The sequence below is a fragment of the Vicia villosa genome, unplaced genomic scaffold, assembly GCF_029867415.1.
Source record: "Vicia villosa cultivar HV-30 ecotype Madison, WI unplaced genomic scaffold, Vvil1.0 ctg.000874F_1_1, whole genome shotgun sequence".
NCBI lineage: Eukaryota > Viridiplantae > Streptophyta > Magnoliopsida > Fabales > Fabaceae > Vicia > Vicia villosa.
The window spans coordinates 264,435-292,308 of record NW_026705393.1 but is presented as its reverse complement, the minus strand read 5'-3'; the positions used below and the strand labels follow the sequence as shown (position 1 = coordinate 292,308).

The 27,874-nt window shown below is 36.6% G+C and overlaps 1 protein-coding gene across 2 annotated transcripts; it reads right to left on the bottom strand.

The window, feature by feature from the left end:
* Nucleotides 1-1,084: 1,084 nt before the first annotated feature.
* On the bottom strand, nucleotides 1,085-25,680 carry LOC131631839 (uncharacterized). Of its 2 annotated transcripts, none has more exons than XM_058902608.1 (2): nucleotides 15,827-25,680; nucleotides 1,085-8,647 (listed from the first exon to the last, which is right to left on the bottom strand). In XM_058902608.1, the coding sequence occupies exon 2, from the start codon at nucleotides 8,285-8,287 to the stop codon at nucleotides 6,743-6,745; it is 1,545 nt and encodes a 514-aa protein (XP_058758591.1). In that variant the 5' UTR covers nucleotides 8,288-8,647; nucleotides 15,827-25,680; the 3' UTR covers nucleotides 1,085-6,742. The 2 variants fall into 2 exon arrangements, with proteins under 2 accessions (XP_058758591.1, XP_058758592.1); XM_058902609.1 differs by having other exon boundaries at nucleotides 21,545-25,680.
* Between the last annotated feature and the right edge of the window lie 2,194 nt (nucleotides 25,681-27,874).

Sequence of the window (27,874 nt, the reverse complement as noted above, 5' to 3'; positions counted from 1 at the left end):
ATCAACGAGAATGCCACTAGCTCTCTCACGCGGAAAAGATATCATTATCTCAATCAATTTCAAAATCGTGGGGTATCGCCACTCGTTTCAACAACTAGTCGTGTCTAAACTTTTTGAAGAAAAGGCCACTAAGGGCGAAAGATATTTTAAAGAAAAAGGTTTTAAAAAGGTTGCAAACATAAGAATATTTTGGAAAAAGGGAGAAAATTTTGAAAATTAAAGAAGGGGAGGAGATGAAGAGGCTATCCTATTGCGTAAAATAAAAGCTAAGGAAAAGAACGGTCTAACCGAAATAAGAAGCCAACACTTGACATTATGAGTCAAGGTAGATTTCCATCCTTTGGACTTATCAATACCAAACCAACACATTACCACTTGGGGATCCAGATGAACTTATTATCTTAACACCACTTCGCATTAAGCACATTAAAATTCTGACGAAAATCGAGCAGAGTAACGGCTGTTTTCGGGTAAAATCCTTATATCAATGCCTTGGACTTAACCATCAAGGACTTTCAAGGAAATACCTGCATACACAAACAGACAACAATCCAATTCCAGACAGAATAACAACAGAGTAACAACAGAATAAGGGTCCAAAGGCACTAAGTCCTTAAGTCCGAATCTCCAAATAGCTCGGGATAGTAACCAATAGTCTGAAAGAGAGCCTTAAGTGTTTTTTAGATTTTTGTTGTTTATTAGTGTTTTAGCATAAAAGTAAAGTATGGTCCAAGTGGACAAAAAGAAAATAGCGGAAACATAAACATAGCGTCCAAATGGACAAAGAGAAAATAGCGGAATACAAACGTCCAAATGGACAAAGAAAAAATAGCGGAATGTAAATATGATGAAATGATAAAATAAAGCGATAAAGCGAGAAATATAAAGAGCAATATAATAAATTGCGGAAATTAAAGTTAGTTGTTAGATGTTAAAGATAACCATCTTGAATCTTGTCAAGTATGTTATCAAAGTTAGTAATAAAGATCGATGGTAAGTGAAGGATGTTCTCGGATTTAAATTCAATAGACATTTATCAGAAGCTTGATAGAATCATAGCGACTACACGATAAACCTCCATAAGTCTTAAATCAACCGCATACAGTTCTCTTCCATATTTGATCACTCTAGGAATTCCTTTTACAATCAATGTAAAGATAAATGTTTACCAGAGTATAACTTGCTTCTAATAAAGAAGTAATCACACAAAGTGATATTTCTCTTAAGTTCTAGTTCTTAACTCTCACTAAGATATTACAAAGTTTGTGAGGTTGAAGATGAAGTTCTTTTTTCTTTTCAGTTTGACAGCGTTTTGGTATGTTTGCGCAAAGTGTTGTATGCTGATTCTGAATGGAACTTCTATATATAGGCGCTTGAGAGGAAATGACTGTTGGGAGCATTTAATGCTTTGCGTGAATAGTACAACGCTGCATTTAATGTTTCACACTTTTGTCAACTACCTCGAGCCATGCTTTTGCTTCTTTTACTAACTTTGCCTTTTGTAGCTTCTAACGTTCCTTTTGTCAGTCAGAGATTTGACGTTATAGCCTTTCATCTTGTACTTTCTTCTGGACTCAGATTTTGTAGATAACAACGTTTGAATATCAGAGTCTTCAGCTTTGGTGCCGAGCATCTTCTGTCTTCTGACTTTGAAGTGCTTTGAGCGTGATACCATCAGAGCTTCTGAGCTTGTACTTCTGACTGCCATCTTCTAATGCTTTCCAGATCATGTTCTGATTCTGCAGGACCATCTTTTGATGTCTTGCCAGGCCATGTTCTGATGAAGCCATCCCGAACTTTGGGTCAGTGTTTCTGAACGCTGATTTGTGCACACTCTTTATATATTTCCTGAAATGGAAAACTTAAAGGATTAAAGTACCACATTGTCTTATACAAAATTCATACTTAATGTTATCATCAAAACTAAGAATATTGATCAGAACATTTCTTGTTCTAACAATCTCCCCTTTTTTGATGATGACAAAAACATATATAATTGATATGAATTTGTATCCAGAATATCAGATGAACAAAGACAATTTCACATTTATAGCATAAGCATATAATTCAGAGTGTGTTGATTATGTCTCCCCCAGAGATTAACAATCTCCCCCTGAAATTAATACTAGAAGAATTTATAATTAAAAGACTTCCCTGAGTATTTTTCCATTTCAGTTGAGACTTTCACGTTGAACTTTGAACTTCAGAACATTCAGAGCTTCTCTTCAGAGCTTCCATTGGACAGCTTCACAGCTTTGAATTTCTCTTTGAGATCACTTGTATCAGAGCTCTATCTTCAGTCTTCTATGTATCTGATCTATCAGATCTCGAGAATTCTTGTATCAGAGCTTTAGGTTTGAGCAAAGCATTTCTTGCTTCTGATCTTGAATCTTTAGAGCACTAAGCTTGCTTCAATTCTTTAGAATTGCTTTTCCCCATGTATTTGCTTCTCATATTTAGCTTGTCCAGAATATCACATTCCTGCAAAAACTATCAAAGACAGAAAACTTGCAAATAATTGTTAGGAATGTTGAGACTTAAGCCCAGCAACTGATATTATAAATAAATTCAATTATCACGTTTCTCCCCCTTTTTGTCATAACATCAAAAAGTATAAAAAATTCAAATGAAAGACACATAGAGTGAAGAAAGAAAAAGATATTTCATTGATAATAATTAGAAGAAGAGAATACAAAAACAGATGTAAGCAAGAAACAGATGCAAAAACAAAGAAAAACCAACTAAGACACAAGACAGACTACAACTGGCTAAACTTAGAAGCTAAGGAGGCCAGAAGGTTCTTAATCTCATAAGTGTATTCAGCTTGCTTCTTGGAGGTTTCTTCTTGGTTCTTCATCCAAGTTCTGAATTCCACATTGGAGTCATCTTGCTTGTCCAGACGAACAACCAAGGTAGCCTGATTCTGTTGGAGTTCCTTCAGAGTGTTCAGCAGAACATGAGTAAAAGGACCAGCAGAAGAAGCATCAAAACTATTTTCTAGAACAGGATGAGCAGCATCAGCAGCATCAGCTTCAACCATTTGGACACCTTCTTCATTTTCCTCAGCAGGAGTTTCTTCAGTAGGAAGCCCTTTAAACACAGGAGGTTCAGGTTCTGGTGGATATTAAACTTTTGGATATACCATATCAGGATCCTTTTCCAGAGGATTCTCCCTGAACCAGTTAAACAACAACTGAAAATCTCCAGTCAGAACCTTGTAAGGATGTGGCTTCCAGACCACTATAGCCAGAGGATTTTCTTCTTCTAAATCATCAACAAACTGCTTCTCTTCCAGAGGCTTCCAGTTGGTGATTAGATGATAGTACTTGCCATCATCATACTCCCAAAAAGAATCCAGCAGGACCAAGAGCAGCAGCCAAATAGTCTTTCTGGAGGTCTAGAAATTTAGCCTGTATTTCCCTACCAAACGCTCTCTAGAGCTTACCAGCAGCTACATGATCCAGTCTGGAGTCATGAGCAACCTTCAGAACTTCTAACCCTGTTCTGACCTTGTTGTTTAATAAATAAAAACGTGCATCTACAGAAGGTTTTGGATGGTTTGTTCTGGGAGGTGAGATTGGTGATTTTGGATTGAGAGCAAAAATTGGTTTATCTGGGTAGAAGAGGGTATAAGATTGAGGTTCCCTATCAAGAATAAACAATGTTTGTGAATGGGGTGGTTGACGAGAGGATTTAGCTTCATTGTCAGAGTCTAAGACTACGATAACAGGGTCAGAAGATGGATTGACTTGTGGTTTATATGAGTTCATTTTGCGAATGAAAGAATCAGAAAATGAAGATTCTGGTGAGGGGAGGTGGAATAACACAGTAGTGTCAACAGGTTCATAGTTAGAAAGTGGAGGAGGTTGAGAAGTGGATATTATGGCGTGAGAAACTTTGGTGGTTGGAGGTGGTTTAGCTGGGGCTTTTCCTGGTGAAATTTCTGGTGGAGCTTCTGTTGATACATTTTTTCAAATAAAAACAGGAGCAGAAATAGGTTCAGAAATCACAATACCTGAAGATTTTTTCGTCTTCTGAGGCTTGGCAGGACCTTCTCCAACAGTCTTCCTCTTCTTCTCCTTCTGCTTCTCTTCCTTGCTTCCTTCTGTACTTCTTTCTTCTTTTCCTTCTCCTATTCCTTTTTCTTATCCCTATTCTCTTCTATCTTCTGTTCCTTCTGTTTCTCTTCTTTCTTGTCTTCTTTCTTCTCCTTCTTATCTTTCTTGACTTCTGGTTGGTCAAACTTTCTTTTTGTTCTTCTTTCTTTCTCTTTCACTAACTCTGGAAATTGATCAACAGTAGTGAGAAGCTTTTGTTTGCTTATCCATATAGGATCAAAGCTAGAGTCCTCTTTGCACATAGCTATGTAGCGGACAATAACATCAGGATTTTCATTTCTGAAGAACAACTCAAAGTCACCCAGAGCAGGAGCTTTTCTAGTCCGAATCTCATGGTCCACGCTGGGAGTAGCACCAATGGATTCAATTAAGCCCGTCTTCTTTAGTGTATGAGCATTCATGGTGCTTCAAATCATTGTATAAGGATCCTTGATAATGCCTGCTTTCTCCAGATCCTCAACTATTTTTGTTTGAACCAGAAGATCTGTGATGATTCTTCCAAAAGGAATAATGTTTCTCTTGTACTTGGGATTCTTCTTTCTGAAATCATCTCTAGATTCCTTTACATGATTCCACATGTGGTTGAAGATGATGAACGGAAGATCCACCTTTTCCTGTTTACCAATACAATACAGAATGTATTGTTGGTCCTTGTTAATATAGTTTGAAGAGACAGTTGCCTTTCTATGATAGATGCAACCCAGAAGAACCTTAGCCCAGATTCTGTAGGGAGACTTCAGTTCCTTGATTTTTGTAGATTCTTTCCCAGATTTGAAGATTTCTTCATACACAACATTCCACTCAGTTCTTTCTACAACTGCAACAGAAACACCTTCAACGGTTTCCAACCCAAACAATTTTCTTAGAAGATTTTCGGTAATGGAGAACAGTTGACCATGAACAATATACAGAATGGCTTTAGGCATGACAGTTGCATGAACCAGAATTCTTTCACCAAATCTGGATAAACTGGTCCACACAAACCATAGAAGAACGCTTGCCATCCTTGAAAGATCATGGCATCCTTGAGATGAATATCATGTGCTTCCAGGTTATCAAAATCAACCATCATTTTGCATATAACTTCTAATTCTTTTAAAGCAATCGAACATGTCTTATGTGGAACAAGTTGTTGTTGCTGTTGATCTTGATTTTGTGGTTGAGAAGACGAACCAACTTGTTGCTTAGACGAGGCCATTGAAGCACAACTGAGATTTTTGGGTTACGTAACTTTAGGGTTTTTGAAAAGAGAGAAAAAGAGACAAAAATGCATATAACAAGAGGTGATGAATGCGTGAAAAGAGAAGAAATGGATATGATATGGGTTTAAATAGACACGGATGTGAAACAAAATGCAATGAAATTCTGAGAATGAACAGTTGCAGAATGCAGAGATTCAATCACATTTAATGTTGAATGACGTTAGGAGAGATAACGTGAAATTTGTGAAGATTTGCACAGTTACCTAGGGCGACATCTCATCAACTGCACGCATGCTTGTCCCTTCAGAATGAACACGTATTCATCATCTGGAATAGCTGGTGACAGCTGTTTTGCTTTAACAGAAGTTCTGTATCATTCTTAGATATATGAAACGTTAGGGATAACAGAATCAGAGTATCTAAATGAACATACAAATCCATAACATCTGATAAGAAAATAAATAAACAATTCAAATCCACTCCATATTCAGATCTTCTCATAACTTCATTCTGGGCATAAATCCATACTGATGTTCTTGAGAATGAACTTAAACATATCTTCAGCAAGGGTTTTGTAAACATATCAGCCCACTGATGTTCTGTATCCACAAAGTTTAAAGAAATAACACCCTTCTGAACATAGTCCATAATAAAATAGGATTCTTAGATAAACAGATAACAGAGGTATTATCACAGAATATTGGAATGTTACTCTCATATATCTGATAGTCTTCTAGCTGACTCTTCATCCAGAGCATCTGTGTACTACATCCAGCAGCAGCAACATATTCTGCTTCTATTGTAGAGAGGGTAGTTGTGGCTTGCTTCTTGCTATACCAGAAGATCAGATGACTTCCCAGAAACTGACAGCTTCCAGAAGTACTTTTCCTTTCAACTCTATCTCCAGCGTAATCAGAATCACAAAATCCAACTAAGTTGTATTCTTCAGATCTTCTGTAGACTAAACCAACATTAGTTGTACCTTTTAGATACCTCAGAATTCTCTTAACAGGAGTTAAGTGAGATTCTCTAGGATCTGATTGGAATCTAGCACACAGGCATACACTGAATAAAATATCAGGTCTAGAAGCAACAAGATATAGAAGAGATCCTATCATACCTCTGTAGATTTTCTGATCTACCTTCTTGCTTACCTCATCCTTACCTAATACACACGTTGGATGCATTGGAGTCTTTGCTTCTTTGCTTTCAGACAGATTGAACTTCTTCAGAAGCTCTTTCACATACTTGGTCTGTAAACATAGGTTCCTCAGAAGTTTGTATAAATCTGGATCCCAAGGAAGTACTTGAGTTTGCCCATCATGCTCATCTCAAATTCTGCCTGCATAGACTTAGCAAACTCCTTTCCAAGTGTAGCATTAGATGTCCCAAACATAATATCATCAACATATATTTGACAAATTAAAATATCCTTTTTAAAGGTTCTACAGTAGCTTTTCCATAATAACCAATCTCTACACATTCCGAAATTTCAAAGCATGGCTCAATCACATTGACATCATCTTCATCTCTTTCTCTCAGAATCTCAATGAGCCCGTGATCCATCATCTCTTGTAAATCTCTTCTCACAATATAACATCCTCGAGGATTGACTGAACAAATCCTACAAGCAGCATGATTGTGTTCATAATGACTATATTCACACAGAGTGGCATGCATCTCTACCAATGATCCTCTGATGTGCTCCACACGATAAACCTTATACTTTCCAGGGCATCCATTCATCATGTTCATAGCAGACGCTTCATGAGTTGGCAATGGATTGTTCTGCACATTTGGACCAATATCACGGAAGGAAAGCATACCAGAACGGACCAATCTATGAACTTCATTCTTTAGAGGCCAGCAATTCTCTAAATCATGCCCAGGAGCATTCTGATGAAAAGCACAAGTGGAATCGGCTTTGTACCACCAAGGGAGTTTCTCTGGAACAGGAGGCGGTGACCTTAGTTGAACCAACTTCTTATGAATTAGAGCAGGATACAATTCTGTATATGTCATGGGGATTGGATCAAAATTAACTCGAGGATACGGATTCCGCCTTGCTGGTTGTTGATTAACCGGAGCTACAGGCACTGAATTCACAACAAGAGTCACTGATGCCACTTGATGAGGTTGATTTTGGGAGCGACTATTCCTTCCATGAGAAACAACATTAGCATCTGATTCCTTCTTCTTGTGGAAAGAAGAACCATACTTCTTTGCACCACTAGAAGGATTTTCGTTCTGAACCAGACGACCTTCTCGCACGGCTTCTTCCAGCCTGGCACCCATTCCCACCATTTCAGTGAAGTCTACAGGAGCACTTGCAATCATCTTCTCATAATAAAATGGACCAAGAGTCTTCAGGAAAATCTTAGTCATCTCTTTCTCTTCCATCAGAGGAATCACTTGGGCGGCAACCTCACGCCATCTCTGAGCATATTCCTTAAAGGATTCCTTTTCTTTTTGCATCATAGCGCGCAGCTGATCTCGATCAGGAGCCATGTCCACATTATACTTATATTGCTTCACAAACGCCTCAGCTAAGTCATTAAAAGTGTGAATATGGGTGCTATCAAGGCCCATATACCACTTAGAAGCAGCTCCAGTCAAACCATCTTGAAAATAATGGATCAACAGATGTTGATCATCAGTGTTAGTGGACATCTTCCTTACATACATCACCTGATGCGCCTGAGGATAGGAATTTCCTTTATACTTCTCAAATTCCGGCAACTTGAACTTAGCAGGTACTTTCACATTGGGAACAAGGTAGAGATCATGCACATTCTTTCCAAACAGTTCTTTCCCACGCAGGGCTTTCATCTCTTTCTGCAATTCTTCAAACTGATCTTGGAAATCATCCATTCTGTTGTGAATACCCAAACCTTCACTTGGCGCAACATCATAAATGGGCTCTCGGACGAAAGGACCAGTATGCACAATAGGAGACGTGTTGACCATAACAGGTGTAACACCCTTCTAAACCCCGCGGCAAATTAAATAAATATATCAGAGTAAAACATAAACACAAGGGTGTCACAATTTTTTTTAAAATAAATAAACCAATCATGGTCAAGTCATGCTTTATTAGGAAACGATTTACCAAAAACACAATTATGTTTATCACAGCGGAATAAAGAACATCATCAACAAAACCAATTGGAACCATAATCCAACACCAATTAAATAGAGAATTCTCATAAATCTCTATAACTATCGTCCTCCAGTGTTACAAGATCAGAGCATGACCGACACGACCCAAAACAACGGATAAACTCTACGAGTCATCCTCACCGAGCACTAATGCCGCTACTCCTTAATCTGAAAATTGTCAACAAGTAAGGGTGAGTCTCATTCTCAATTAATCAATGTTATGCATTCATAAGCAACAAAACATCATAATATATCATTCACCCAATTTGTCATATATTCAGATTCACATCTATTATTCATCAATTCACACAATAATAGAATACATTACCAAAAGACAACACCATAACAATTACACCATCATAAAATATTATAACATTGGACAATCTTCCATTCATGTTATAATTATACACAGCAACCTACTGCAAATGCAACTATATGCATGTGGTACCAAACATGGGATAACCCATCTCACTGATCCACCACCATAAAGATTCGGCTACTTCTCTCACCAATTCCACACAATGGGAATTAGCTACCGCTGTCCCACCACCATAAGGGATACAACCCACAACATGATTATGAAATGCATGTATCAACCATAACATGCTCACCATCAACATTAAACAACCAAATGTCATAATCATCAACCACCACGATAATCAATAGCCACACACAGTTATGCTATTTCTCAACTACAAATAAATACATATTTTACATCAACAATATATGTATATCAATTACCAGTTACAACCACGACATCATAACAGATAAAACATTCACCACACAGTGCAACAACAATAGCACCCCTCACAATCGTGTACCAAGTACAACAAATCAACCCAACAATAACAGAGCATTTACATCATCATTCATCAAAACACATGATAACCATATTTACCATGAACAACATCCATTTTGCATAACAAGCAGGAGCAATCATATTATAACAACACTCATCATTGCACATATTCAATTATGCAAACAACAAACCATTTCACCTCCTCATTTATGCAAAACAAGAGTAAACCAGATTTGAAGAAAACGATACTTTTCAAAATAAAATCAAGTTATTGTTGTTATATTTATTTTATATGGTAGAACATTCAATTTAAGGAACGGCATCCAAAACGGCGTCTAAAACGGACTTACGGTTTGAAAGTTACACATTTTTACATTTTTCAAAGAAAACAATTATCGCTACAGCACGCGGCGCCAACCGGGTTCGCGTCGCGAAACGAGAAAAATTTACGCCTTCGCGGCGACAACACATGGACGCGGCGCGACCTGAGCGTATCACAACTTCCTGGTTTTCTGCCCAACGGTTCGCGGCGCAAACAGAGGTTCGCGGCGCGACCTGGCGATTTTGCAGAATTACGGGTCTGCGTTCAGACTCTGCGATTTCACATCCTTTTCACCCAAAAACGATTCCAGACATCGCATACAGGCATATAATCATCGAATTTCTCATCACACATCATTATACATCAAAACAACACATCAATGACCAACAATCTATACAAATTCATCAATTATCCCCAATCATAACATACCTAACAATACCAAATCCCAATATACCCAATCGAATCGAATCATACGTTAATCCATCCCATTACCCATAATCACATAATAGAAATTAACCGGAAGAGTCCCCCCTTACCTTAGCCAAGAGTTCTTGATTGGTCTCTCCCTCCATTGCTCCTCTTTCACGTTCTTCGCGTTCCAAACTCTTTTCACATTCCTTTCTCTTATTCTCAATTCCTTATTATTTTATAAAATAACCTTTTAATTAGAATAGGGCCTTTACTAACATAACACCCCCTCATTCCTTAACGTCACACGTGGCCCAACACCATAACCATCCTTTCCCAATTAATATCCCACAACCACCAATAATTCTAATTATTAATTAAATTTCCATTTAAATTAAAAATTAAAATATACGGGTGTTACAACAGGAGTCAAAGGACGAGTCATCTCAGGAACAGATAGATAACCTTCAGGCATACCCCAGGGATATCCATTAGGCATACGTTGTTGAGTAGCAGCAGCAGGAACATCCGAAATTATTGTAGCAGCGATTTCAGAAATCATAGTGGCCTGACCTTGAGCTTGGGTATTGGGAGGAGGAACCTGATTCTGATTCTGAGTAGCCATCAATGTCTCAACTAGAGCAGTGAGACGCTCCACACCAGATCTCAAAGTAATAACCTCTTCACGTAGCTCACGATTCTCTTGTTCAAGACCTTCCATCTTCTTATTGCAGTTAGCTCGAGTGTTATATCGGTGAGACAACTTGATTCTGTATGAAGAACACTGAATAAGACCTCGGGAATACTCTCGGAAGCAAGATCAAAATGCAGAATGATGCATGAAATGCAATGCAAGTGATTTTTATTTTTATTGGTTTTCAAGGAACTTTTAAGACATTAATTGTAAACATTAGCAAAATACAACATAAAACATAACAAAGTTCTTTCATTAATAATGGAAAAGCTTACAAAAGATTCAAAATCGAAAATTACAAAACAACAGAAAAGCTAAGAACTAGAAGGGAACACTTCTGATGAAGATCCAGCTCCTCTTTGCAGCTTCCTACGGAGCTTCTCCAATCATCTTCATAAAAGGCCTTCAAATGAGTCTTCTCGACTATCAGCTTATCAACAATTTCTTTCCATGCAACCGAATCTTCATGACTACCAGAGGAAAATAAATTCTCTTGTTGTCTCTTCCGCTTTTCACCATGTCGTTGAAGTAGCTCTTCCTGACGATGGATCTGATTATCCTTTTCCATCAACCAACCAACTTGAAGATAAAACATTTCATCCTTCTCTTTCAACTGTATCTTCAATTCTTTCTTCTCAATCTCCGAAGCATGAAACTTCTTCTCCCATGTATCTCTTTCCAATCTCATCCTAGCCACGAGCTCTAGGTGCTCATTACTATTCTCCATGGGAATAGTGGAAGATGATGGTGGAGTAAGGAGTAGAGAAGGCTCCTCGAGTTAGTAAGGCATCTGAAAGGTGTGAGCTCTAGCTCGAACCCAATTAGTATAGTCTTTGAGAGCAACACATTGCTTCTTTCCCAAATGTCTCTTTCTATCAATATGGTGCCAAGCACGCACAAACCGATTTCTCATATCCAAATCTCCATCTTGATTAAGATAAAAGATTCCTGACACAAGAATACTAGCGGGCCTCTCCTTCCTGGGGTAACAAAATTGACGCCTTGCAAGAATAGGGTTGTAAGTAATTCCTCCTTGTATACCAAGAAGAGGTACATTAGGGAAATCTCCACAACTATCAATAATCTCACCAATGTCATAAGCAGAATTGTACCAATGGATATTCCCATTAGTAAGAGGCATGATCTTCTGAGACCATGAGAGACCATCTGGGTTGCTCAAGAAATTCTTAGTCTGAGGTAAGTGCTAAATAAACCACTTATAGAGCAAAGGAGTGCAACAGTTGATAAGTCCACCTTTCTTATCAGTCCTATGGTGAATGGAATGATAAGTATCCCTAAGAAAAGTAGGCACATGATTTCTAATCATGAAGATCCGAGTAGCATTAACATCGACAAAGTTGTCAATGTTGGGAAAGAGTATCAAACCATAGATGAGAAAGGCCAGTAAAGTCTCAAAAGCAATCATACTTCCTTTACTAGCCAACATAGAAGCCTTTCCAATCAAGAACTTAGAAGTCAACCCCCAAATTCCTCCTTTTTTGGTCATGTATGCTTTCACATCTGATATCTTCAACTGAAGAAACTCTGCTATCTCATCAACCTTAGGCTCTTTCTCCAACCACTAAACGGTATATCATTTGTAACTGGTAAACTAATCCAATATGAGTACTCCTCTAAAGTGGGCATAAGCTGATAATCCGAAAAGGCGAAACAGTGATAAACCGGGTCATAAAACTGCACAAAAGTCTCAAGAATCCCTTTCTCCACTTTGGTCTTCAGAATAGATATCAGTTTCCCATAACGGCTTCTGAAGTTGTCAAGATTAGGAATCAAAGTTGCTAGCTCTTTTAACTCTTTCGCACTTGAATTTCTGAAAGTGTACTTCTTGATGCTTCTCTTTTGATCCATGGTACCTATGATGTTTACAAAAAAGTCTCTAAGTTCCTTGAAAACCATTTGTGAAGGTCATTTTTATGAATGCATGAATGCATGGTTTATGCATCAATCACAATCAATAACATACAAAATCACATAAAATCACACAATCCAGGTTCAAAGGTTCGACGTCACGAGCAAGGAATCATGGGTCTACCCATCCCACAAGGTGTGTTCTAAGGAATTTTGTACCTGCCGATTGGGTTCTACAAAGGTTCCCAGAGTTTTCAATCTTCTATCAGATATTACCGGCACGCACAATTGCTTATGGGCGCCAATAATATGCCTAAAAAGACCTCGTCTGAGCGTAGCATCGCATGACAACAAGCTCAAATTGGTACTTGATCTTGTTTCTGCGCTGCATCCTAAAAAGGCTTAGATAGGTTAAAAGGTTCTAGGCCATTCAGCTTCTACGGACACTCAGTATTGAAAGTAATAGTGTTCTTACGATGGTTCGTAACAACATCTACCACCTTCCATGAGGTCTCCACTGATTGGGGTTCCACCATATGACGCTCATGGTAAGGATTGCTCCTGACATGCGACTATTGGTCTTACCACCTCCTATCTCAAGTTACTCACAAAAGTCCGGTTTAGAACTTTATCTCATCAGAGAGGAACCATCAAGCACCAAAAAGAAAAAAGAAAATAAACATACAAAGAATACAATAATATATACAGATAAAACACACAGATAAACAAAAATAGGCTTAACACAATTAAAACTGGATCCCCAGTGAAGTCGCCATTTTTTGTGTAGCGGGGAAAATCTGAGATCGAAGCCATAGGATGGACTCGACTCAATATTTCAGTGAAAGTCACCACCTCGCTTTATTATTTCCAGAGGAAAAGGGAAAAGAACGAAAAAACCCAAAGTTTGTTTTTAAAACAAAAAGAGATCTTAGGTACGGGTGTTGATTATACAAGGGGAAGGTTTTAAGCACCCCTCATATCTGTGTACTTCACAGGAACCTTTTTGAAAATCTGTGTCGTGTGTGCTAAAAAAGGGTTTGCTTTATTTTTTAAAATAAGCTTGGCAAGACATTGAGCCTTGTGCCTACATACCTCCTCGGTGCAATGGAGAAGTCAGAGCTAATGTAGTTCCGCTTAAAGGGAAAACGTTTTAAAAATGAATAAACACTTTATTGTCGTCGGAGAGAAATACTCAGCCATTGATCTTGAGCATGAGAACAAATGATTTCTTTGCATCGCAAATGAAAGAAGGGCTCCAACTCGGATAGAAATCAATGAGTATGCCACTAGCTCTTTCACGCGGAAAAGATCTCATTATATCAATCAATTTCAAAATTGTGGGGTATCGCCACTCGTTTTTTCAAAAATTAGTCGTGTCTAAACTTTTGAAGAAAAGGTCACTAAAGGCAAAATATATTTTTTAAAGAAAGGTTTTAAAAGAGGTTTTACAAACATAAGAAGGTTTTGGAAAAAGGGAGAAGATTTTGAAAATCTAAGAAGTGGGAGGAGATGAAGAGGCTACCCTAATGCATAAATAAAAGCTAAGGAAAAGAAACGATCTAACCGAAGAAGAAGCCAACACTTGACATTAAGAGTCAAGGTAGACTCCCCATCCTTTGGAATACTAACACTAAACCGGAGCATTACAACTTGGGGATCCAGATGAACTTATTATCTTTAGCACCACTTTGCATTAAGCACATTAAAATTTTGACGAAAATCGGGCAGAGTAACGGCTGTTTTCGGGTAAAATCCTTATCATAATGCCTTGGAATTAACCATCAAGGACTTTCAAGGAAATACCTGCATACACAAACAGACAACAATGCAATGCCAGACAGACAGAATAACAACAGAGTAACGATATCATAACAGGGTCCAGAGGTACTAAGTCCATAAGTCTGAATCTCCAAAGTGCTCGGGATAGTAACCAGTAGTCCATATGAGAGCCTTAAACGTTTTTTAGATTTTTGTTATTTATTAGTGTTTTAGCACGAAAGTAAAGTATGGTCCAAGTGGACAAAAAGAAAATAGCAGAAACATAAACAATACGTCCAAATGGACAAAGGGAAAATAGCGGAATATAAACGTCCAAATGGACAAAGAGAAAATGGCGGAAACATAAACGTCCAAATGGATAAAGAGAAAATGGCGGAAACATAAACGTCCAAATGGACAAAGAGAAAATGGCGGAAACATAAACATGATGAAATGATAAAATAAAGCAATAAAGCGAGAAATATAAAGAGCAATATAATAAAATGCGGAAATTAAAGTCAACTGTTAGATGTTAAAGATAACCATCTTGAAACTTGTCAAGTATGTTATCAAAGTTAGTAAGAAAGATCGATGGTGAGTGAAGGATGTTCTCGGATTTAAATTCAATGGAAATTTATCATAAGCTTGATAAAATCATAGCGACTACACGATAAACCTCCATAAGTCTTAAATCAACCGCATACAATTCCCTTCCATGTTTGATCTTTTTTTATTCAGGACACGAAATATTGCGCTATGTTAAGTAGATCGCCAAGTGATTTATGTAGAAATCACCCTACAACGAGGCCGGTCAAAACTTTATGTGCTAATGCATGCGAGAGAAACGATATGTATATCGCTCTCCAAAAGCAATACCGCACGAAAAGAAAATAGGTAACGATCTAGTCTTTACCAAGAATCCATAAGAATTCTCAAGGTGTTAAGACTTTCATCGATCAAAAGAAAAAGAAATAAAAGATGGAACCACATTCAAAAGCTCCTTTCATCCATAATTTCAATCACTTAATATTGCGGATTCGGATTTTCATCCTATCCACGCCGTAAGTCCATTGATATTAGAGAGAAATTATGCCTCTAATTTGTGATTCAAAGAAAATATCAAAAGAATGGAGTAGAAGAAGAGTTGGAACCAAAAACAAGTCAAAAACCACAAAAACAAGCATTTTGCCTCACTGGAAATCAATTTCCCTCTGTAGGAAATCGATTTCCTGCCTGCAGAATTCAAAATCAGGCGCAAAAAACATAGTGGAAATCGATTTCCCTCTGTAGGAAATCGATTTCCTGCGCGCAGTTTTCAAAAAAACAGCATTATGAAGCATAAAACTTGATTTAGGCAAACATACAAACACCTTATGATAACATATCATTTGGAGCACGAATTTTCCATCAATTCACCATCAAATAGGACCAATATAGCATCAAAGATGCATCAAACACAAGCAATAAAGATCTACATTTTAGAGTTTAGAATTTTACCACTTCTTGAACCAAATGTTGGAGTAGCTTCAAGAACAAGCACAAATTGAGTATATCCTTCAAAATTGGAGATGAACAAACAAAGAAAAGAGTGAAATGTAGGAGGTTTAGTTCAAAACTAGTAAGATTCAATGTGAATGTCACTAATTCTATGAAAATGAACTTTGGGTGAGGGTTTTGGAAAGGATGAGAAAAGAAATTGCAAGAACTTTTTTGGCTCTCCAAGCTTGTGAAATGAGGGAGTAGAGACCTCTATTTATAGAATTGGAGCAAGAGTAGTGGCAATTTGGTCTTTAAGCATTTGGTAATTAACTTGTGTTTAATTGGTGTTTAAATGGTAAAATGAGTTTAATGAGGGGGATTAATTTTGGTGAGGTGGAAAATTGGTAAAATGACAAAAATGATCAAAGAAAATAGGTGCCAAAATGATGTTATGTTTCCCTCTTTATTTTTTTTGAATTTTCGACCCAGGAAATCGATTTCCCATATGGGTAAATTGATTTCCACCTTCAAATTTTCAAAAACTGTTTTCTTGCACTGTTTTGATTTTTGCCCGATCTTTTACCTGTAAAATATAAACAAAAGAGACAAAATACATATATTTGGATTTTGGTTAGTATCAAACAAATAAAAAAGCTATAAATGCTTGATGGTTCCCCTCAAAGATAATCACAATATCAGGAATGGAGCTTCACAATGGTGCTCTTGATTGATGATTAAAATGCAACCATTGTATGATCTTAGGGTCAAAAATTGGGGTATGATAGTACTAAACCAAATTGAAATTCTGCATTGTTCTTCAGGAATGCTCTAGTTCTGATGGGATCATCTTTCTTTCCAATAATAACATCTTTTGGATGAGCAGAGTTGAGTCTAGAAGATCTTCTGAGTGTTGGCTCTTCAGAAATTCTAAGATTCTCTAAAGATGCAGCAAGTTGATCTTCTGATACTTTGCTTCTGGGTTCTTCATGATCTGAGTTAGAGATATCTATATCTACAAAATTCTCAAACTGCTTTGACTTTTCAAGACCAAGCTTATCATCAAATCTGATATTGATTGATTCCTCAACTATCTGTGTTTCAGTATTGTATACTCTGTAGCCTTTAGAGCGTTCAGAATATCCAAGAAGGAAACACTTCTGAGCTTTAGAATCAAACTTATAGAGACGATCTTTAGTGTTCAGAATATAACATACACATCCAAATGAATGGAAATTAGAAATGTTGGGCTTTCTGTTCTTCCACAATTCATAAGGAGTCTTATTTAGAATAGGTCTTATAGAGATTCTATTCTGAATATAACATGTTGTTTTAATTGCTTCTGCCCAGAAATGCTTAGCCATATTGGTTTCATTGATAATGGTTTTGGCCATTTCTTGTAGAGTCCTATTCTTTCGTTCTAAAACTCCATATTGCTGTGGAGTTCTAGACAAGAGAAATCATGGGCAATACCATTTTCTTTGAAATAAATTTCAAAGAATCTGTTCTCAAATTCACCACCATGATCACTTCTGACCTTTATGATTTTGCATTCCTTCTCAGATTGAATCTGAATGCATAAGTCAAAGAACACAGTATGTGAATCATCCTTGTGTTTCAAGAACTTTACCCATGTCCATCTGCTATAGTAGTCTACAATGACTAATCCTTATTTCTTCCCTCTGATAGATGCTGTTTTGACTTGGCCAAAAAAATCAATGTGCAGAAGTTCTAGTGGCCTAGAGGAAGAGACAACATTTTTAGACTTGAATGCAAGTTTTGAAAACTTCCCTTTCTGACATGCTTCGCAAAGAGCATCTGATTTATATTTCAGATTAGGGAGTCCTCTGACCAGATTGAGTTTGTTAATCTGAGAGATCTTTCTCAAACTAGCATGACCCAATCTTCTGTGCCAGACCCACTGCTCTTCACTAACAGACAGAAGGCAAGTAACCTTTTGATTCTTAAGATCTGAAAGATCAATCTTATAAATGTTGTTCTTTCACTTGCCTGTAAATAGGATTGAGCCATCCTTCTAACTAATAGCTTTACAAGACTTTTGATTAAAGATTATGTCATAACCATTGTCACTTTATTGACTTATGGACAATAAGTTATGAGCTAATCCATCTACTAAAAGAACATTAGTTATAGAGGGAGAGTTACCAATACATATGGTTCCCGAGCCAATGATTTTCCCTTCTGATTCCCTCCAAACTTTATTTCTCCAGCAGATTTAAGTTCTAGGTCTTGGAACATGGACCTTCTTCCCGTCATGTGACGTGAGCACCCAGAGTCCAGGTACCATGACATGTTTTTCTTTTGAGCTTTGAAGGAGATCTGCAATAGGAGTTATCTTATCCTTAGGTACCCACATTCTTTTGGGTCCTTTGGGGTTAGTTCTTCTCAAGTTCTTATTGAACTGAGATTTAGCATGAGGTTTCACATAATATTTTCCAGAATGTGTAATGGCATGTTTCCTTGTGTGTGTTATGTGGAAACTCTTAGCATGTGATGTGTGCTTAATATCATGAGAATGGCCATACTTGAATTGTTCATACAAAGGCTTGTATTTGATTATCATCTCATCAATAAGTTCAAGTTTATATGGGATTTCACCCTCATAGCCTATGCCTATTCTCTTGTTTCCACTTACACCATATATCATAGAGGCTAGCTGACTTCTGCCATACATCTAGATAGAAACTTTCTGAAACTCAAGTCATATTCCTTCAGAATATTGTTAGTGCTTGGAATAGACTTTTCTGAACTTGAAGATGACTCAACATCTTTGGTTAATTTCAAAATGTTTTCCTTCAGTTCAAAATTTTCTATTTCAAGTCTCTTAGTTTCAGATGCAAAGAGCTTTTTGAGCTTTTTGTATTTGATACTAAGCTGACTCTTAACTTCCAGAAGTTCAGATAAGCTGGAAACTAAATCATCTCTAAAAAGTTCAGAAAATACCTCATCAGAGTCTGAATTAGAAGTAGACTCTTCACTGGCGTCAACTGTTGCCATAAGTGCTATGTTTGCTTGCTCATCTTCAGAGTCTGACTCTTGATCAGAAGAATTTGAGTCATCCCAAGTAGCCATTAAGCCTTTCTTCTTTTCAAACTTTTTCTCGGGTTTTTCTCTCTGAAGCTTTGGACATTCATTCTTGTAGTGTCCAGGTTCCTTGCATTCATAGCACATCACTTTCTTCTTTCCAGATCTAATGTGCTCAGAAGATTCTCCTTTTTCAGGCCTCTTGAAGTTCTTAAAGTTCTTGAACCTTCTCTGCTTGCTCTTCTAGAGTTGATTTACTCTTCTATATAAGAGAGATGGTTCATCTTCTTCTTCTTCTGACTCTGACTCGTCAGATACTTCTTCTTCTACCTGTAAAGCGTTAGTGCATTTTTTATTATTAGATTTTAATGCAATAAACTTACCTTTCTTTTGAGGCTCATTTGCATCCAGCTCAATCTCATGACTTCTCAAGGCACTAATCAGCTCCTCAAGAGACACTTCATTCAAGTTCTTGGCAATCTTGAAGGCAGTCACCATGGGTCCCCATCTTCTGGGTAAGCTTCTAATAATCTTCTTTACATGATCAGCTTTGGTGTAGCCTTTATCAAGCACCCTCAATCCATCAGTCAGAGTCTGGAACCTTGAAAACATTGCTTCAATGTTCTCATCTTCCTCCATCTTGAATGCTTCATATTTCTGGATTAGAGCTAAAGCCTTTGTCTCCTTTACTTGAGCATTTCCCTCATGAGTCATCTTTAGAGATTCAAAGATATCATGAGTTGTTTCTCTGTTTGTTATCTTCTCATACTCAGCATGAGAGATATCATCCAGCAGAATAGTTCTTGACTTGTGATGATTCTTGAAGTCTTTCTTTTGAGCATCACTCATGGCTTGTCTAGAAATCTTGACACCTTGAGCATTCATAGGATGTGTGTTACCATCCAGCACTAGATCCCATAAGTCACCATCTTGACAAAGAAAGTAACTTTCGAGTTTATCTTTCTAATACTCAAAGTTTTCACCATCAAAGACTGGTGGTCTATTATAGCCATTGAAACTATTACTTCAATTGTTACCATTGTTTTGCTCAGGAGGAGGAGTAGATGAAGTTGTTTCAACCATATTGATTTTGTGTTTTTCTCCCTGAATCTTTTGTCTAACACGATTAAGTGCTTGCACCTAGAACCGGCGCTCTGATGCCAATTGAAGGATAGAAAAACACTAAGAAAGGGGGGTTGAATAACCGTAACTCAAAAACTTGGAAGATAAAAATAATCAACACAATGATTTTTATCCTGGTTTGTTGTTAACCAAACTACTCCAGTCCACCCCCTTTAGAGTGATTTACCTCAACTGAGGATTTAATCCACTAATCCAACTGATTACAATGGTTATCCACTTAGAAACCCTCTAAGTCTTGTAGAGTCTAAAGATCACAAATTGATCACTCTAGGAAATCCTTTTACAATCAATGTAAAGATAAATGTTTACAAGAGTATAACTTGCTTCTAATAAAGCTGTAATCACACAAAGTGATATTTCTCTTAAGTTCTAGTTCTTAACTCTCACTAAGATATTACAAAGTTTGTGAGGTTGAAGATGAAGTTCTTTTTGCTTTTCAGTTTGACAGCGTTTTGGTATGTTTGCGCAAAGTGTTGTATGCTGCTTCTGAATGGAACTTCTATATATAGGCGCTTGAGAGTAAATGACTGTTAGGAGCATTTAATGCTTTGCGTGAATGTAGCAACCTGCCCTAAAAATAAAGGTTTTAGAGTCGCCACCTATTCTAAAGGGCGAATAGGAAACCCTACGCAGTTTAGAGATCGAGGTAAGTTATTATAATCACGTTGAGGGAAGGTGTTAGGCACCCCCAACCCTTTCCTAAGGTTTGTTCTAAGGTAAAGGTTCTATGGCTAAAATTTAGAGGTTTAATAGCTAAGGAAATGAAAAGGGCAAAATTGAGATTTTAAGTGAATTGAGATTTTAGGGAGGGGGACTCGCCTTGGTTATCCAAGTGCCTACGTATCTCCTTAAGGAGAATCAGAGTCAACGTAGTTCGGGCACAGGGTTGTACGCCTTTGAATTTGAATATGGTTTTAAGGCTTTTTGAATGGCCTATCGTAGCTTTTAGAAGTTGTGATTTGAAAGGCTTTTTGAATTGCCTGATTGAAAAGGATGAAAATCCGTAGTGTCGTGGTTTAGTGTATTTTGACTGTTTGTTTGGGCGTACAACTCTGATTTGATTTGTCACCGTTAGATGCGATGACCAATAGATTCGGTCAGTATAGCTAACGGATTAGTGGGGCATTGCTGGTTACTCAGATCGATAGATTGATCGTCGCGGGTAGCAAATTAAATATGTTTTAAATTTTAGGTATTTTTTATCTCTCGTCTAATACGACTAATAAATTTAGTAGGGTCGAGGAGAAAATTTATCGAAAGTTAGTGTTTCGCCAAATGGGCGATGGGATCAAGCAAACCCTAATACTTACACCTTTATAGGGTGTTTGTGATTTTTATAGTTAAATTAATTAAATAGATTAAATCGATATAATCGAAATAATCGGGAGGAAATCCTAAACCTTATTCAAATCCTAATTTTATTATTTAATCCTAATTTAATATTCTAATCTTAAATGAATTGACTAAACCTAAATACAATTAATTTATCCTAGATATAAATAATTAAAACTAAATAATAACAATTATACAAAAGAAATTATATTGCAAAACCTGGCAATTATTCCATGTGCGCGCATCTCTAAGGGAGTATGGTGTGTCTGCACTCCTGGGCCTCTTGATTACGCACTGGAGAACATCAGATGGTGCTGGGCGAGGGTGTATGATGACTCTCCATGGAGAGTGCGCACTGGATCTAGAGGCCAAATTTGCTTAAAATATAAAGGTCTCGCTGGGTATCGAACCCAGACCCTTCAGCTTGCAAACACGCCCCTTTTGCCATCCAAGCTATGTACATTCACTGTTAGCCTAACAATCCCAAACCATAGTATATAAAAAAAAATGAATGAAATAAATAAATAAAAGAAGCACGCGGACTGGATCATCTTCCTCCCCATGGACCACCTGTCATTCAGCTACGAACCAATACACAATCGATCGTGATTCCAGCGAAGGCGTGGAGGTCGCGTATGGTGGTCGTGTGAAGATTTTAGATCCGGATTTAGTTGAAGACGCTGTGTTTGTGAATCTATTAATTGATGATGATTGAAGCTAACATAATGATGGCTGCACGACGGTGATTCAAGACTGGTCGTGGCGTTGGAGTCGGATTTGATGACGAAGGTCTTTTGTGCGGTGGTTTTGCTATGTGCGATTGGAGATCTGTGGCTGTGAACCGGCGTCGATGGTGAATCTGCATGGGGATCGACGGCGTGGTGGGTGGCTGGGTTCGGTTGCGAACGGAGGTTGCAATTTTGGTGGGTCGGGTTTCCGTCAGAGAGATGCGGACTGAGTTGAGCTGCTCGTGGATCTGCTGCGTATGGGGGTCACCGTGATCTGCGAAAGAGAAATCTTGTGGTGACGTCGGTGACGGCAGAATGTGTTAGTTCGGTCCTTTGACAGTGAATCAATAGCCACAATTTCCTTTTTTATCTATTCCTGTTTGAATCTCCTCTCATTAAGAACAACCTGCACACAAAGTTAAATAATAGTAATAACAAAAGGAATGCAAGAACAAACTACACACATGTGTTGAATTTGGTTTTGATGGTGTATGTATGATATCCTGGATTTAATATGGGAGAAGTGATTGTTATAGTATGTGATTGTAAAGAATTTTTTTTTTATGGGAGCTGTACCGTGAAAGATGAGTATAAGAGTTAGAAAACCTGGTTGAAATTGTTACTGAGAGTGGAAGCTAGGTTAGGATTAAAAAATAAGGGTTCAGATTATTTTTCTTTTTCCGATCCCCTGGTGTACAAAAAACATTAATTTATATTAGTCCCAATTAGGGTTTTCTACACCTAATGGGCCTATTGTCGAATTAACTTAATAATTAAAAACTAAAAGAATCCTAATAATAATAATATTTAACTAATACTAATAATCTTAATATTATATAATTAATAAAACCTAACTAGAACTAAAAACCTAATTAATCTTAATTCTACCTAATAATAATCATAATATTAATAAAAGTTAATAATAAAAATAAAAACAAATGTTAGTAAAACACAAATGATTTCTCCAAAAATCATATAATTTTTGTAACACTTGGGCCCACTGTTTAGATCCCAAAATACTTGCTATTCAAACCCCAATTTTTATTCCAACCAATTTATAAGGAAATTTTATAAGAGGTCGAGTTTAATAATAGATATATTAAACCCTATAGCTCTTAATTTTTAACACCTTTAATAAATTAGAAGATGTGGATTATATCAGGTAAATTTTGGGGTATGACAGTGAATAGTACAACGCTGCATTTAATGTTTCACACTTTTGTTAACTACCTCGAGCCATGCTTTTACTGACTTTGCCTTTTGTAGCTTCTAACGTTCCTTTTGTCAGTCAGAGATTTGACGTTATAGCCTTTGTAACTCGGTGAACTGACTTTTATTTTTTTATATAAGCAACAATGTTGCGGTGAGCATGAGTCGCCACCGACTTTTATTTTGTCCAATGTCAGGAAAGGTAAAAAGTACAGAAAAAGACCTTTTTTGAAAAGAAAACGGGCTCGGGGGGTAAGTTATGAAAAGGGAAGGTGTAAGCACCCTTTTCATCCGTAGTTATCTACGGGCTCTTAATTTGCTTAGCTCATGTTTGTTTGTTTTGAATTGAAAAGGGGCATAAGGACTTTAGCGTAAATGCATGGCCTTAGTTTTTCGAAAGAGTTTTGAAAAGATGTTTTTTATTGAGCTAGGCATATTAAGAGAACTACCCTAAATAGTTGGTACCCTAAATAGTTGGTCTTTTTCTATACTTTTTAAAATTCCTAGGATTATCCATACTATGTAGAAGTAGGAAATCCTTGTTTATATTGGACGTGCGGGTCATCGAAGGGTCATCGAGGTCGTTGAAAGCAACAGGTAGAGGTACCTTTAGCAATGTTCGGAGGGACAATCATCGTTTCGTAAGCAACCATTCGAGGGACTAGATCATATCATCGTAGGCAACATCGAGGGACTTATGATCTTTGCGATGATTTTTAATCGAGGGACTTTTGCTAATGGGTACCTCTACATTCGAGGGACACGACCATACAATCGAAGGCAACCAAGAGAGGCGTACCCTAAGGTGAGTGTGTGCATCAATCACGTGTATTAGATTCGAGTATTTATTTATCTTGCGTTAGTGAGCTAACGTTCAGTTGTTATCTTGTCATACAATCCTATTAAACATTCATCTAAGCAGTTATAAAGTGCAGAAAGTAAAAGAGTTCTAAGCTATTACATGGCTTTGGGAGAGGGATTTACAATTCGCCAGAATGGGGATAAGAAATTATTACAGCAACAGAATGAAAATAAAAACAATTACGCGTGCAAAAGTAACTCGTAAATGTTCATGAGAATAATCCGAAAACCTCGAGTACAGTACCTCACAAAAATTAAAAAAATGGTTAGCGAAAGAACAATGTCTAAAGTGATAATAGAAGAATATTAACAAATAATGAATAAAAATAATAAAAAATCTAACATAAAAAACCATATTAAATTCTAAGGAGAATTAAAAGAGACAACATATTTTTAGAGTTTTTATATTAGAGAAAATCTAAATCCAAATGTTTTTGTGGTTATTTTTTATATTATTTTTTTTTATGATGATAAGATTAAAAAGGCTAAACTAACCTAATTAAATTATCCCAAAATCTAGAAACTAAGACAAAATAAATAAAGCTCTAACATCTAAATAAGATAATTATATTAGCTATACAAAAAAATAAGGATGATGGATAGTAAACAAAATGACGTGTTCCACCTCTCCCATGTTAATCGTTTTTCTAATTTTAATTTTAATTTTAATTTGACTTTTCAAAATTATGGATGTGGCCAATAGTTGCACGACACCTAGCAATTGACAAAAAGGACAAAACAACAAAAAAGGAACAGCATCCATACACAAACACAATCAACAGTTTGTACCATTTTTCCTTCAAATTTTTCTTCACCGATAGATCCAAAACAAGTTCCAATTTTTAATACTCAAACCAAAATATCATAACATATGAATCAATGGAAACATGAGTAGAAAACGGGAACAAACCGAAATTAGTGAAAACCGGAGGCGAGATCAACGGCGTGGTGGTTCGGCTTGCTGGGTTTGTATTTCGACGGTGATGTTTGCCGATTTCGTCCTCTTCTTGGCAGCTATTTCGAAATTCCCGAACGGAAATGGTGAAGCCAAAGCGTCGATGGATCTGCAAGCAACGGTGGCGGATCTGTAGTGCTATGGATCCACGATGAGCAACTCGCGGTGATGGGAGCTGTTTGCTTCTTCCTTTTTCTTTTTCCTGTAAAACATGCTACACACACAAATAATGTTAATATTGTTCATGATTTTGTGAGTTTGTATGTTATGTTATATTAGAGATGTTGAAATATGGTGGTGAAATTGATTGTAATGTTAAGGTTGTTGATTCATGAGAGTGGATTTTTAATGGTGGTGATTGTTAGTGAACAATGAGAACCATGATTTGTGAGTTTTGTTGTGACTTGATTGGATTAATGGTTAGTGAATTTTAGTTTGAAATTGGTTTTAAGAATGGGAATAGTATGGATATTATGGTTAATATATGAAGGAGATGGTGTATTTTGTGAGGGTGAAGATTTCTGTACGTGGCTAGTTGAGGCAAAGTTTTGTGAATGAAAAAACGAGGGTTAGTCGGTTACTGTACGGAGTCAGTGTTGAGAATGAGGTTGGTCCCCCCTTTTTTTTTATACAATGGAAATTAGGTTAACACAAATGATATGAGATAAATGTGATAAAAATATTTAATTTGGAAATCAATCACATTCACTCATTTCTAAAAATACTATTCTAAACTTGGAAAATAAATAAATAAATAACCTTTTTTTTATATATATTTTTGTGTTTTTGATCAATTTGTGATAAAGAGTGGCATAAACTATAAAATAGAATTATTTAAAATATGAGATAAATAAAAAAACGAAACTAAAAAAGAAAGTATTTTTTTGTGATTTTTTGGAATAAAAATAAAGCTAATGTTAGAAACAAATAAAAGGACAAATGTTAGAAGTGAGATTCGAACCCGGGACCTTGTACTTGCAAACCTTGCTTCCTTACCAATTGGGCTACATTATTTGTTTGGAATAAATATTCAATTGAAAGTGAATGAAGCATCGACCAGCATTTTGCTATTTATTAAAATATAAATAATTTAAGAGTAAACTATTATATTTTAAAATAGACTTTAAATTGAATATTTATAAAATTCAGGATGTTAATGTAAATGAACTCACAAATTTTATAAAATCCATTTTTTTTAGAAGTTTGGAATTTTTGAAAAGTGTGGGCAAATTTTGGGGTATGACAGCCTTTCATCTTGTACTTTCTTCTGGACTCAGATTTTGTAGATAACAACGTTTGAATATCAGAGTCTTCAGCTTTGGTGCAGAGCATCTTCTGTCTTCTGACTTTGAAGTGCTTTGAGCATGATACCATCAGAACTTCAGAGCTTGTACTTCTGACTGCCATCTTCTGATGCTTTCCAGATCATGTTCTGATTATGCAGGACCATCTTTTGATGTCTTTCCAGGCCATGTTCTGATGAAGCCATCCAGAACTTCTGGGTTAGTGCTTCTGAACGCTGATTTGTGCATACTCTTTATATATTTCCTGAAATGGAAAACTTAAAGGATTCGAGTACCACATTGTCTTATACAAAATTCATACTTAATGTTATCATCAAAACTAAGAATATTGATTAGAACATTTCTTGTTCTAACACATTAAAGTAAGGAGGTATATGTGATGATCCTCCTTCAGCTATAAACTTTGTATCAGCCATTCATGTTTTTGATCGATTAACTCTAACACGGTTAAGTGTTCTGTATATTCAGAGCCCGAAGCTCTGATACCAATTGATGGAAAAAGGTAAGACACAACAAGGGGGGTTGGATTGTGTCCTTTTTAAAATTTATCTAAGTATTTAAAATATGGCTTTGAAGAGATGAAAGTGATTAGTATTAACTTTAAAGGTTTAAGTAATTAACGTTAATGTGTGTGATAAAATATAGTTGTGAATAATATTAGAAAAAGATTATAAAGAAAGTACATAAGAAAACTTATCCTGGTTCACCAACTTGGTTAGTCCAGTTCCCACACCCTTTGATATTATCCTTTATTGAATCTTCATACAATAACTTTTTCTTCTATGTATTCTTAGCCTCACCAGGCTTACACTTCTGAATGGTATAGCTTACAGATAGCTTACAAAATGATTTGTTTTGTATGTCTATGATATACTTTGTGATTTTAGGATGTATACAATAAATTCCTAAATACTCTCCATATGGCAGTGAGTAATACTAATTAAGATTGAGTATGATAACTCTAATATTTATGTGTTCACTATAATGTAGTGAATATAGAAGATAATATATAGAGTGTGTGATGACTTTTTGATTTAGATGTTTGGCTTTCTTGGTACGCTTGTAGGAATTTTCGGTGCCTTGAGGATATAGCATATGTCTTCTATTTATAGAGCAAGGCCAATTTTGAAGGAGAAGTTTCGAGAGTTACTTTGAGTAATGCTGGGAGCTTTGTCTTTATTTTTTGTAAGACTTGGTCTTGGCAAGACTTGGTCTTGGTTCTGAGTAATGCTGACAATTGTAAATTCTGACATTTGACTCTTTCCACAAAGACTAATTCTTGGCAAAGTAATTATGGAGGAGTAACTCTGGGGCAGAAACTCTGGGACAGTAATTCCGAGAGAGTAACTCTGGGACCATAATTCTGGGAGAGTAATTCTGGGACGTTAATTCTGGGAGAGTAACTCTAGGACGTTAATTTTGGAGGAGTAACTCTGAGACAACATTTCTGGAAGAGTGACTCTGGGATAGTAATTCTGGAAGACTAACTCTG